Here is a 13,650-nt window from a genome sequence, read left to right on the forward strand (position 1 = left end):
GACTAAAGAAAAGAATGCTCAACTTCTCCTTCGACAAAAGACCTGGATCACTTCTTAGTTCCAGAGACTTTTGAAACCTAGAAGTGGTTCAGTCTTCAGATCAGTAATTAAGAGCAATAATGCCAAGCAACTAACAGCAACACTGAGGCTCTTCTGCTGATCAACACAGACTGGATAATTCAGGAACATCAACCCAAGGTTCCACCAGTGTGTGATCCAGAGTAATAGACACTCTGTCAATGTGTGACAGACACACGGCTAAATTCAGCCACAGAGTAAAGCAACCTGACTTCTGCTGAAGTTCCGTTGGCTTACATCAGAGCTGAATTTGAACCATCTGGCTTGATAGGAAGTACAACTTTTAAAGCTTGAAGGCTTTTTCTTACTTTTAAGACTTATCCACAGCAAATACCAACTAAAGTATGACAGTATTACATGAAGTCACAGTGACAGCAGGTCCTACATGTTCTATGAGGAGGAAAAGCACACTTGTGTGCGGTACAGATGCATATACAAGGAAATATATGGCAATCAATACGTGCGCTAGTTGAACAATTATCTATCTAAAACTTGAATTTCAATGGCTCTGTGTCCTTCACATGACACACATGGTAACTCCAAAGAATGGGATCTGGGGAGAATGTCCCAAATTGAAGAACTTTATTTCGTGAATTTGAGATTAAAATATTAATTTAGGTTAGGCCAGGATTCTGGATAGGATTTCCAACAATCTTAAAGATATAATCAATGTTACTGATGGAACACTAAACGGAAAATCTGTCTCATGCAAGATTATGACAAATTAATTTAATCCCCAACAAACAGCTGCTGGTATTCAACATGTCAATATTAATTTTTAGATAATATACTTAAGTATTAAGTTGTTATATAAAATCTAAATGATAATTATTGTCCCACTATTATAAAAAATAACTTCACCTACTTTTAAATTCACTGAGCTACTTTTCATTGTGTATAAAAACATGACAACATTGTTTTTCACTATATTTAAATATCTTTATAGCTGCAGGCACAATTAACATTTTTGGCTCTGATGCAAATGAAACACAGACCACAGCAGACAAGAGAATTAGCAAAGGTAAGTCTTAGAGAGAAGCATTACTCAAATAGTAATTACACTTAGGCCATAATGATGATACCATCGACCTCCCCTTCATTCCTTGTATAGTTACAGTTTCTAGAGAAGGACAAGACATGTTTTTTAAAAAGCAGAATATAAATCAACCCAGAGAATTGATTCCAATCACATACTGACTGAGAGTTTGCAAGATTAAGAGAGGCTTAGCTGTTGTATAATACAACATCTAGATATTTTACAAAGGCACTGAATGAAAGACAAATTTGACAGATTAAAGTTTAATGTGAAATGAAATGAGAAATTAATCTATAAACAAAAATATTATTTTATATATAGATTTATGTGCTTGCGCACACACACACACACACACTGTATCCATTTCATTTCTTACCTATAACTTCATTGCCTAGGAAACAAAGTACAGTTGGGGTGGTTCTTTCAACAACTACATGCAAATTTTACTAAAAGCATCTGGAGGGTGCTTTATAAATCTCAGAACCATAATTAAAATTAATTACCCAGTTTGCAGTCTGATCCTGAAAACCCTTACTTACATGAGTAGTCTCAGCTCACAGGAGTATGAGACTAACAGGACTATTTGCATTAGCAAGAGCTATTCACATGAGTAAGAGTTTGCAGGATCTGGACCATGTTTTGCCATTCCTCCCTCTGCCCCCATACATATACACAGAAAGATATATAGTGCCAGCAGATCCATGGGGTGGGGTGGGGGAACATGCTGCACTCATTGAAAGGTGCCAGAACTACTGCTGCTGCTGCCCAACTACTCTGGACCCCTCCCCTGGAATTTCTATGGTTTGTAAAAGCCAGAATTTAGCCCATTCTTTGTCATGTCATGAAGGAAAAGATCTACAAACACATATGGCATGTTCATTTTATTTCTAGTTGTACGTGGAACATATCTTGCCCTGTTAGCCTTAAGATGCAAGGTGAAGAGGGGAGCAGCTTATGTCCAATCAAGTTCAGATAGTAAAATAAGACTGCGACAGAGGGAGTCAAGATTTTCAAGTGCTGGTAGAAAGCAAAGTCTCCCATCAACAGAAAACTCTGACTTCTAGCACCAAAGGGTTAATAGCAAAACAATTTTAGTTTCTATGATACAGTTGAAAATGCTATGAGAAATGGCAAATACAAGCTCCCTCGCATGTCCTGTGACACATGAAAGAATGAGATACTAAGAAGGATACAAAGAAATATTTTAGAAACAATATGCCTAAACACAAGCAGGCCACATTCCTTTTATAATAAACAAGGACCATACACAAGATTCTTAGCTTGTGAACTTATAGAACAATTTTATGAGTGGAGTTACAGCTGCAAGCTAAACCAGTCCATCTGGTCAAATTAGACCGCACGAAATAAAAATTGTAGATTATTTTGCTTTTTCTAAAGTAGAACCATTTACGGTATGTAGCTGGTCTCCAGTTACTTGCTTTGAAAAATCCGTATGTGGTAAATACCCTAGTCCAACAACATGAGATAAACTCTGCTTTAGATAACTTCAGCAATGAGTCTCTCATATACAAAAAATAATGTAGTTTTGTTTTAGAAGCTATTTGAAACTGAGAATATTAGTGAAACGAGAATGTTGCATATTTTAACAAAGGGTTTAAAACAAAATAATTTGCATGGTTTTACCCATAAAATGCAAATCATTGAGATATTCACAGGTAATCAAATGCATCTCAGAACCATATGTTTTGTAATTATTCTTAGTTGGACAGACAGTAGAATGTGAAAGAGTGTGAGTGATTTAAAAACATGAAGGGAATGTCACAGTTTCCACCTGTAATTTTGTAGCACAGCAAGCTAAGTAGGAAATGGTAAAGGAAAGAATATAACAATAGGCAGAAGTGCTCCTTCCAAGGCTAGGAATGTGCTTCTAATTATATTTTCCCATATTCTTTTCTTTTAGCTTTGTCTTTTTTTTTTAATAGCTACACATAAGCAATGTAGGATCAGATATTTATGAGTAAATGTTAAGAAGGATATCCCTCCATTTGTGGGCACAGTTTGTGCAGGCACAGCATGAAATTGTGTATGCAATCTGAATAAATGCCCTTCAAACTTCCTCATTTTCACCTGCAATTGGGTAGCTAAGAGGTGCAAGTACTCAGATCTGTGCCCAGAGTTCAACTTACGGTGCAAAATACAGATGTGAGTTTTTTGGGCTTAAATTGTGCTCTCACAAAAGGAAGCTCTCTACCTTCTGAAAATAACACTTGATAGTCTGTGGGCCAAAATTTCAAAGTAGGTCATATGGGGCACCTGGAAAAATGCACATGCACCTGTTGTGCCCCTCAAAACAAAATGTGTCCACACGCAAACGGGAATCGTGTGTGAGTAAAACTGGCCACCTACCCATTTATACATGCAATTATCTGTGTAACGCCAATGAAAGCTTATACAGGCCAAACCATTTACTTCTCCTTGGAAAAGTTGGTCCTCTAAGTAATTTTTTCATGTTAATTTGGCAAATTATTTAGGGCCCAATCCAATACCCACTGAAGTCAATGGACAGACTCCAACTGGTTTCAACTGGTATTGGATCAGGCCCTTAGGCTCATGTCAAGATTAAAGCTCTATTAGTACTGGCTAAAGCCAAGACTAGTGTGGCTAGTGTACACTCATTGTTCTTAAAGGAATACATGTGAAGTTTATTGACAGCATCCAGTTACAGAAATGATTTTCTTTATGGATAGAAGTAGTTCATTCAATGTTTATAATTGTTTAACTATTTAAAAGCTGTTTATCTTAGATCTTACATTCTTCTTCGAGTGCTTGCTCATGTTGAGTCCATTCTTGGTTTGCACATGTCCACGTGCACTGTTATTGGAAACTTTTGCCTTATTGGTATCTTTAGGGTTGGCTGTGGCACCCTCTGGAATGCCACACTCATGCGTCAGTATATGAGGTGCCCCGGCCATACGCCCTCTCAGTTCCCTCTTACCACCTGTGGTGGTTGGTCGGAGTGCCTCTCTTCCTTGCCTCGCAAGTGGTCAGCGGTTCTTTCCCTTTTGATTTTGTGCATTACAGGCTCGGCCCACGTCCAGCAGGTCCTACTGGGTAGAAGAAAGCCCTCCACTAGAGCAAACTACCTGGCCAAATGGAAACAATTCATGTGCTGGGCCTTGGCCCAAGGGGTTAGGCCTGAGCAGGCTGCAGTCAATCCTGGACTACCTTATGCATTATCAAGTTCCAGAGCTTCTCCCTTTCATCAATTAAGGTCCACTTGGCTGCCATATCAACCTTTCACCGTTCGTTCCAGGGCAGGTCAGTCTTCACTGATAACATATCCGGTTCTTCAAAGGTCTGGAGCAACCCCCAGGTCCAAGACCCAGTCCCTCCATGGGACATCTGGTGCTCGCACGGCTCATGAGAGCTCCCTTCAAGCCCTTGGTGTCCTGTTCCCTTCTTCTGGTCTCCTGGAAGGTGTCATTCCTGATGGCGATATCTTCTGCCTGAAGGGTCTCCGAGATTAGGGCACTTACCTTGGAGCCACCCTACAGTGTTTTTTCAAGGATTAAGGTACAGCTGTGGCTGCATCTGGCTTTCCTACCCAAGGTGGTTTTGCAATTTCACACAAGCCAGGACATATTTTTGCCAGTCTTCTTCCCAAAGCCTCATAAGTCTGAGGAGAAACGTAGGTTGCACTTCCTGGATGTCAGGAGAGTGCTAGCCTTCTAGATTGAGAAGACCAAGCCATTTCGCAAGTTGATGCAGTTGTTTGTCACGGTGGCAGATAGGATGAAAGATCATCCAGTGTCCACCCAGAGAATTTACTCTTGGATCACCGCCTGCATCCAATTTTGCTATGATTAGGCAAAGGTGCCTCCAACGGCGATTGTAAGCGCTCACTCGACTAGGGTGCAAGCTTTGGCAGCAGCCTTCCTGGCCTATGTGCCACTTCCAGATATCTCCAGGGCCACCACCTGGTTGTCCATTCACACGTTCACATCTCACTATGCACTTACCCAGCAAACTCTGAGCCCACCTCCAGGGATACTGCTTGTGAGTCACCTAGAATGGAATCGACATGAGCAAGTACTCAAAGAAGGAAAAAACAGTTACCTTTTCATAACTGTTATTCTTTGAGATGTGTTGCTCGTGTCCATTCCATTACCTGCCCTCTTGCCCCTCTGTTGGAGTTGCCATCAAGAAAGAACTGAGAGGGGATAGGGCCAGTGGCGCCTGATATACCGAGACCTGAGTGCGGCACTCCAGAGGGTGCCACAGCCAACCCAACAGATACCACTCAGGCAAACGTCTCCAACAACTGAGCACATGGGCATGCACACACCTAGAATGGAATGGACATGAGCAACATATCTCAAAGAACAACAGTTATGAAAAGATAGGTAACTTTTTTGGTAATTAGTTTACCCAGAGAAGAACTCAGTGGAGCTTGGTCACTGAAGCAAAACCAATGAAATACCTTTAGACAGCAAAAAGCTCTATTTTTTAATTGGTCTATCTCCCTAGCTATCAGAAATACTGGATGCCCCATTAGTCCCAGTTAATGCAGGGGAATCCAGAAATTCAGTTTATAGGTGGGAAAATCTATTAATCTCAAGACACTTTACAGTGAGAGAGAAAATAATGAGATAACACTTCACAGAACTGGATACAGTATGACTCTCATACAGACAGTAGAGCAAAACACTGCAGAGAAATTGTATGGAGTAGAAAGAGCAAAAGGTGTAATTTAAGAGCAGCAAGGAGGTACTGTAAATAGATATTCTTGCATAATATTAGGCTAAGAGTAGAGATAAAGGTGGCAAGAACAAGCAAAGGGGAGAAGGGGTAGGAAGGTTAGTTACATGGATGACTCTCAAGGGAGAGAGTTCCAGGTACATGGGACTGCAAAAAGCAAGTAAACTATCCCCAACCAGAAAGAAATTACAGAGAAGATTTTAAGATGAGAGAACAGTGGTCAGAGGAGTAGGTGGATAAAAGATTGAGAGATTAAGTCCAGGGGACATCTGAAAAGTAGGACAATTTTGGCATGAGTTTGGAAAGTGTGAGAGTTATCTAAAGACATAAAGAGCTTCATCTCAGGCACTCTGAGAATGTTACAGTGAGTGGCTAGTAAGGAAGCTAGTTATTCCCATGTGGGAACATTTCAACTTAGGAAATGTGCTTGACTGAGGGAGCAATTTGATTGGCTAAGTTTCCAATTCATGGCATTATGGGGACACGTGCACATCCTGGAACTACTTAGCTCTACTCATTTTTGGCTTTTCCCCCCCCCTTAATGGGTACAACTTTCAAAAGCTGGCACAACATGTGAAAATATGCATCAGTAAATTGCCTCACTTGCATGCACAAACAAATTATACACACAAGTGGGTATTTGAGTGCACAACTCCTCTTCTTAGAAGACTATATTTGTTTAGAATCAGTAGTCAATGTTTTTTCATGTATAAAAATGTTCAGTAATGTACCATTTTTCCTAAACCTCACCTTCCTACTCCATATAAGCCCCTCTAATTTATTATTATTGAATATAAAGAATAGACACTTATTTGCTATTTGCAGATATTAATAGAGCGTTATACATGTATCAAAATTACCCCCCAATTATATGAAATAGAATAACATAAGTGCTTTTATATATACTTTCACTAGAAAAGTAATGTAAGAGAAAGCTGTCTGGCATATACTTATATTTAAGTAATCATGTTTAAAAAAAAAAAAAGGCAAAGTTAGATGTCCGGGATAATTTTCATATTTAAAATTGTTGTACCCTTTTCTGACTTAATGCAACCTGATTTTTCTCTGGAAAGGTATTTTTCCAGTACAGTATCATATATCCATGTGTACCCCTTTTAAACATATAAGTAAATACATAATTCAAGATGCTTATACAAACTTTATACAGTATGCTGCTATTTTTATGGTATTGTGAATCTGCACAGCAGGAGCAACTAATATTTTGGAAGCATTTACTTTAAATAAAAATAATAAGTTTACATATAGAATTGAGGTATTTGGTTGATTTTTAGGTTTGGGGTTCTTCTGGGAGACATAAAGCAAATTTTCAGTGGTGTTTACCATTCTCATTGCTATAGTTCATCAGCATGCCACAAAAGACAGTCAAGAGCTTCTCATTGGCTGGATCTGTTTTACTGCACAGTGACCTTAAATGGTCTACTACAATCTGTGCACCACCTGCATGGTCAACTGCACTCCTGCCCTCATCTGTAAAACAAAGAGTTAAATTTAAAAAAATAAAATGAAAAACCACCTTAGCGTTCCAAACATAACCACAAGCATTCAAAAGATGACGTTCTTAAACAGAGTTAACTGTAATCCCTTCAGTGATGTCAAATTTATTTACAAGGCCACTTGTGGGCCAGATTTTAGACCCTCCTACAACAAAAGGATTGATCAACTGGTACTAATACTTTTATAAATAACAAATTCATTGTTTGAGTCAGAGCCACAGGAGGTGCTAATTATTAATACTTTCAACATAAGTAGCATTTTTCTATTGAAGGATCTCAAAGCACTTTACAAACACTAATCTGTACACCATTGGGAGGAAAATTGTTCTAGCCACTATTAAAATTGATAAATTGAGGCACAGAGAATAAAGTAACTTGCTCAGTTCTGCACAGCAAATGAAGAACAGATCCAGACACAGAATAGGGGAAATAGTGAGGATCTTGTTCCCCAGTCACTAACTCTGTTCACTAAATCCCACTGCCTCCATCCATAGTCTTTTTGCTTTTCCACCCTAAGTTTAACATCATTATGAAGATTTACTCTGAATTTCTAATAGGCTGAAATGCTCTGAGCCTTCATGTATAACATGTCAAATTCTTCATATCAATCTCTCTCTCTCTAACTAATCAGCTTTTAAAGCATCGGTGTAGGAAGCAAAGAAAAAGGGTGCTTTATTAGTGTTCAACCGTACCACATTTTTTCTCAGATTAGTAACCCGTGGCATACAGCATTTGATATTCTAAATAGTTGGTTCCCAAATGTGGACATGTCAAGATGGGTTATAATTAGAGCCCGTTGGAAAATATTAATGAAAACAAAATCCTGATGAAAAAGCATTTTGCCAAAAAAAAAAAAAAAAAAAAAAAGTTCAGTAGCATTTTCCCCTTCAATTGTAATTGATTTCCTTTACTCTTTCTCCCCATTCTCCCACCCCACTGAGTTCTTGAGATCCAGGCTGCAAGGTCTTCTCCAGTAACAAATCCTCCGTACACGCAATATGAAATTAGATTGCTCAGATTCTGAGAATGGATTTCCACTGTTGCAAATGCTCCAATCTACTGTAAAAGAGGTTTTAAATCTTTTAGTTCTTGTTGACACTAATTCTATAAAAGCTCTGTTTGGTCTTTCAACAGTGTGCTCAGTAAAGCAAAGAGGAGAAGGCTGAAGAAGGGAGAATGAACTCTTGGTGGTGGGCAACAGAACAGCTGGTTGTCTCAGGTTTTCATTTTAGCCCCACGTATATGGTGTTTTGCTGAATAACAAAACAGTCACACTACATACAGGCACAGTAACAAAAGAAGAAGGAGAGTAATGCCATTGTGAACTATTTCTGTGCTGATTAATGCCTTTGGAAGAATGACTCCTACCAACCATGGAAATTCTCTTGGAAAATTGAAAAAATTAATCTGGGAGTCAAACTAAGTGTGCTTGCAGGGACAAATCTATGACAAGCAAGGAACACAGCAAAAAGGGTATGTAAAACAAACAATCCCAAAACCTTACTGAAGTGATGAATGGAGGACTGAAACTGTAATGAAATCCCTGTCCAATACAGTAAGGCTACACAGGCTTTATTAGGTACCAATGGGTGGCCACATTTACTGAGCCAGCAGGGAAAACACTCGGCTGTAAGATTCAAACATTTTTTTCTTTATATACCCAATTCCTCAGGCAGTATCTTTCCAACAACAAAACAATTAAAAGTGCTTATGTAAAATATGAGAGTCAAAGTGAGTGTATAAAATGTTAGGGTTTCATCTGTGTTCAGATTAAAAGGTCAGAATTCTGATCTCAAACGGGTGTAATACACTTGAAATGAGTAGAGTTAACCAATATAAAACTCCCTTTAGATAAGAATTAGGCCAAAAATCTGGCTCCATACCTTGTGTATCAATTTACATACAAAACTTGAAGACAGAAACAGGTAAAAAGTAGGACGAGTTCATTTATTTTTGGTCCCTGCTAAAATAATTATGGGCCACATCCTCTACTGGTGCAAATTTGCATAGCTACACTGAAACAATGGAGCTCTGCCAATGTACACCAGATAAGGATCTGACCCCATAAATCCTTCTATTCCATTCTTCCTCTGATATAGAACAGAAATTAAGAACTGAACACTACCAAACTTTTAAATATTTAGCACTCTTCCACTTGAAATGCTTGACAAAATTAACTAATCCCTGTCAACATAGGGTTACCAGATAGCAACTGTGGAAAAAAAGGGACAGAAGTTGGGGGGGTAATAGGTGCCTATATAAGAGGAAGTCCCCAAAAACGAGACTATCCCTTTAAAAATGGGACATCTGGTCACCCTATCCCAACATCCTAATTAGGTAGTAAATAATTACCCTGATTTTACAGATAGGATCTTGGTTTTCCTGCCCCCTGCACACAGCTCAAGTGAATAAGGGGAACTATGCAGGGAGTATAGGAGTGGAAGTAAATCACAAGGAGAGAATCCTCCTCATCTAGGAGGCAGGATGCAGTGCATCTCTGCAGCCCCTACATGCAGGTTTTGGCTGGTAGACCTGTATAGTCACAGATCCCCAGGCCACATCCCTCCTCCACACCAGTGGCCGGCTGTGGAGGCCGCTTCAGAAGTAACCAGGTGCAGCTGCTTCTCCACCGTGCACTGAGCAGTAGAACCATGGTGGAACTGTAATTAGGACCTCCTGTCTCTTGCTCCCTTTCCATGCTCAGGAGGACTGGCACAAAGTGATTTGCCCAAGGCCACAAAAGAAGCCTGTATCAAAACTGGGAGTGAACTCAGAAGTTCGTCACTACCAGACCCTACAACACATTAAATCTCAAATTGCAAAGAAAAATATCATACTCCAGATTCACCATGCTGTTTTGGTGCTCATTACTAATTCCCTTCCCTCTTCCTCACTCAGTCTCTAAGCCACAGACTTTGCATGTACGCATGCTCACTAAATCCCAACTCATTTACTGTCAACACAAGCTTGCCTCACACTATAATGTCTTGTTCTCGATCTGACTGCTACTTCACAGTTTAGCACTTCTGAGAACTCCCACACTTGAGGAGCTTCCAGTCCTCCAGTAGCTTGGTGCTGAATTTTTTTCCTATGTGACTTTTTAAAATAAACATTTGCTATTCCTGTGAGCTTAATGAGCGAACAGCATAATGAGTGAATTCACATCTCTGCTGAATATGCATCACTATAGCTCACAGAGGGTTTTATACTTTTTTTTTTTTTAAAGTAAGTTTAGTGCTATTTAAGGATGCCAGACTGACAGTTTGGGAGACTGGAGTATTATTTCTCCCAAGAATGTGAATTGCACAGACCTAATACAGTACAAGTACCGGGGTAATTGCTTCATCAGTGTTCTTCAATCCTAACCCTAAGGGACCATCTGTAAGGGTGAGAGAATAGTTCAGTCTTCCTGCTAAATGCCTGGCCTCACTGCTGAGTTGCTCATAGGGCTTTAGTGTGGATTAGGTTTTCATGTGGAACTCAGACATACTACGCATACTTACCTATTTCCCACAAAAGGAGAGCCCCTCAAAATCCCCCTTCGGTTCACTTTTGCCTGAGCTCATGGCAGTTCATCATAATGATTCTCCAACCAGGAAGCCCCAGGTGCAAAGCGAAATTGTCATAGATCATGGGATTAGCACAACTCTCAAGCTGTATGAGAAGAAAGGGCCAAACAATCCACTTGTATGGAACATGAATCTTGGTGATTGTTTCTGCCAAATTGTTCCACTGAAACGGTGAAGGGGAGGGCGTGGGAATTTCTGTGAAGCTGTCAGAGGGTTTAGGCCATGTGCAGCTGTTTTGTGCCTCTGAACAGCTTTCAGGGTACCCCCACCTTTAAAGGACCAGGCTTTGAACCCCATACACTCCTTTAGATGGGGATTCTATTTAGCGGTGGGGGACTAGTATAAATGAAACTTAAGAATCAGTATTAACTGATGGCAAAAATCTCTGCCAGGCAGAGGAGGTTGATGCAGCAGCTGTCCTTCTCCTCTGACCCTGGGCCTCTAAAGCCCAATTCTTGCAGAGAGAATGGTACAGAGCTTGCATTTCCCACCTTCTCTCTCTGCTCAGATCAGCTGCCTTCTGCTCCTCTTCATTCATGAAGGTAGAAGGGAGCATTTGACTCAAAGAAAGGAAGAGTTTAACCAAGAGAAAAAAACAAGGAGTGACAGTACACTCTCACCGACCTTAAATATGCATAACTAACTATAAGTTATATATAAAGATTAGAAAATCTGTCACTCATTTTCTAGGGAGTTTAATATATTTGATACATAGCTGGAAATGAAAATCCAGGTACAATTCACCTTTCTAAAATGAATCCCTAAACTCATAATCCCAGAAGGTCAGTGACATGGAGACTTGGAATTAAACTGCTCCACTTTGCGTTCCTTGGAGTCTGACTATATCATTCTCTCCTTAGCTTCCTGCCCCCACTTGCTAAACCTTGCAATTCAACCAGCCATGCCTATGGTTCATAAGACATGACAGAACAAGATGAAGTTAAAGCCCTGGTTCAAACTATGAAGGCAGGATACTAGTGTTATTCTGTTTGAAATATTTGTGCCAATATTTTGCTTATTAACATCAGGGTGAGTTTATTGCCTATGAAAACAAGGTTACAACAGAACAGAGATCCAGCCAATACAGGCAGGTGTTAGGAAGGAGTTCCTAAAGCAGTTCATCCAATGCAGCTTAGTCCCAGCTTGTCTTAGTTTTGCTAACAGCAGCCCTGGGCTTTTCTTTAACATGGGGTTTGAGCTATGCAAATATGAATGTTTAAAGATGCAGACATACCCATCTGTCATAGAATGGAACAAAAGCATTTCTTATTAGTGTCCCTATCAGGATATTAAATCCAGGCCTTCAGAGGCTGAAGGATAGCTCAGTTCGAGATAGCTCTGAGAGATCCTTCAGTCTGTGACTTTATTGAGGCATTTGAGTACATTGTTCCAGTTCTTTCATTGCTCCAAGGTTTTACCTTCTTAGTTTTTAATGTTTAAAGGAAAACTCCAGTTACTGGTTATGATCCTGCAGATTTAGGCCCTGATCCTGTAGATTTATATGCATAGTTAACTTCGGGCACAATCAGTCCCACAGTGTATAAGGTTCAGCACGTGTACATCTTTGCAGGATGAGGACCTTAGCTGATTAACTAAATGTTTGCCAAATAAAAATACTGAAAGACATTTTCAAAGCAGATCTTTTTAAAACCCCATAATTGATTCAATATCTTCATTCAGTGAATTGGACTGTTTTCTCTCTTAGTGAGGGCTGACATTTTAATGATGCTTCTCAGCATCAACTCAGTTTGACGATACAAACTAATGCATGGAACAGATTTGTCTTTGTAAAAGCACTGGAAAGCAAAACAAACATAAAGTTGTTAGTATAAATTCTATAATTTTAAAAAAATATATTTTTGTGTCACATTTAAAAGCTGCTTAAAGGGACACAGATAATTTAGGCCCAACATTTTGTATTTGTTTATAAAAAAAAATCAACAATACAACCACATTTTACAAAATCTAATATTAGAAGAAATATTTTCAACATTCAACAATAAAGCATTGAAAATGGCATTCTGTTTGGATTCAAACATTCCACTGCAGAATTTGCAATCCAAACTGGGCAGAAATATGGTAGTATAAGATTGGATTAAAAACAATGTAACTGACTAATTTCACTTCATCTTCCAAGGCACCAATCCCAGCAATACATTTGCTTAACTTTAAGCACGTGAGTACTCCCATTTAAGCATGTGCTTAAGAGCTTTACTGGATTACTGCCAAGTGCAAAAGTAAGCACTGTGACCACAGAAAAGTATTTTACATTTTAAATATTCTTTTCATTTAAATATTCTAAAATGTTCTTGGCACAGATAAGACATTTAGTTATAAATATATAATTTTCAATTTGACATTAATATTTTTTGGTATGAATTCAGACTTTACCTTACAGTTATGAACATTTCTGATTTCCATACCTTCTAATGAAAAATCTGATCTTTTCTGTCCTTGATTCATATCCTACAAAATTTTATTCATCTGACTAATCGCACTGATTTAAATGGGACTGTTCACATGCTTAAAGCAAATGCTTTGTCCAGTTGCCAAGAAGGCAGCTTCCTGCAAAAATGCAAATTATGATTTTGGTATATTTATTACACTTTTAAATTCATTTACTCTGTCATCAGATGTTAATGAGTAGAAAATATCTTAAATTACATACTGTTGTTTTCCTTTAAGGCTTCAGTTTTTCCTTCCTATTACTCCATTCTTCTTCCTTTATGATTCC

The 13,650-nt window shown here is 39.0% G+C and overlaps 1 protein-coding gene across 6 annotated transcripts in view; it reads right to left on the minus strand.

The window, feature by feature from the left end:
• RAP1GDS1 (Rap1 GTPase-GDP dissociation stimulator 1) overlaps positions 1 to 13,650 on the minus strand; it is a 178,118-nt gene that overhangs the window by 29,233 nt on the left and 135,235 nt on the right. For 5 of the 6 annotated variants that reach the window (XM_039540359.1, XM_039540357.1, XM_039540361.1 and 2 more), the window contains one exon: positions 7,175 to 7,321. The exons of the other annotated variant lie outside the window; for it this stretch is intronic. In XM_039540359.1, coding sequence (XP_039396293.1) covers positions 7,175 to 7,321 — 147 coding nt within the window. The remainder of the gene's footprint in view (positions 1 to 7,174; positions 7,322 to 13,650) is intronic. 6 annotated transcript variants of the gene reach the window in all.

This window comes from Mauremys reevesii, linkage group 5 (assembly GCF_016161935.1).
Source record: "Mauremys reevesii isolate NIE-2019 linkage group 5, ASM1616193v1, whole genome shotgun sequence".
NCBI lineage: Eukaryota > Metazoa > Chordata > Testudines > Geoemydidae > Mauremys > Mauremys reevesii.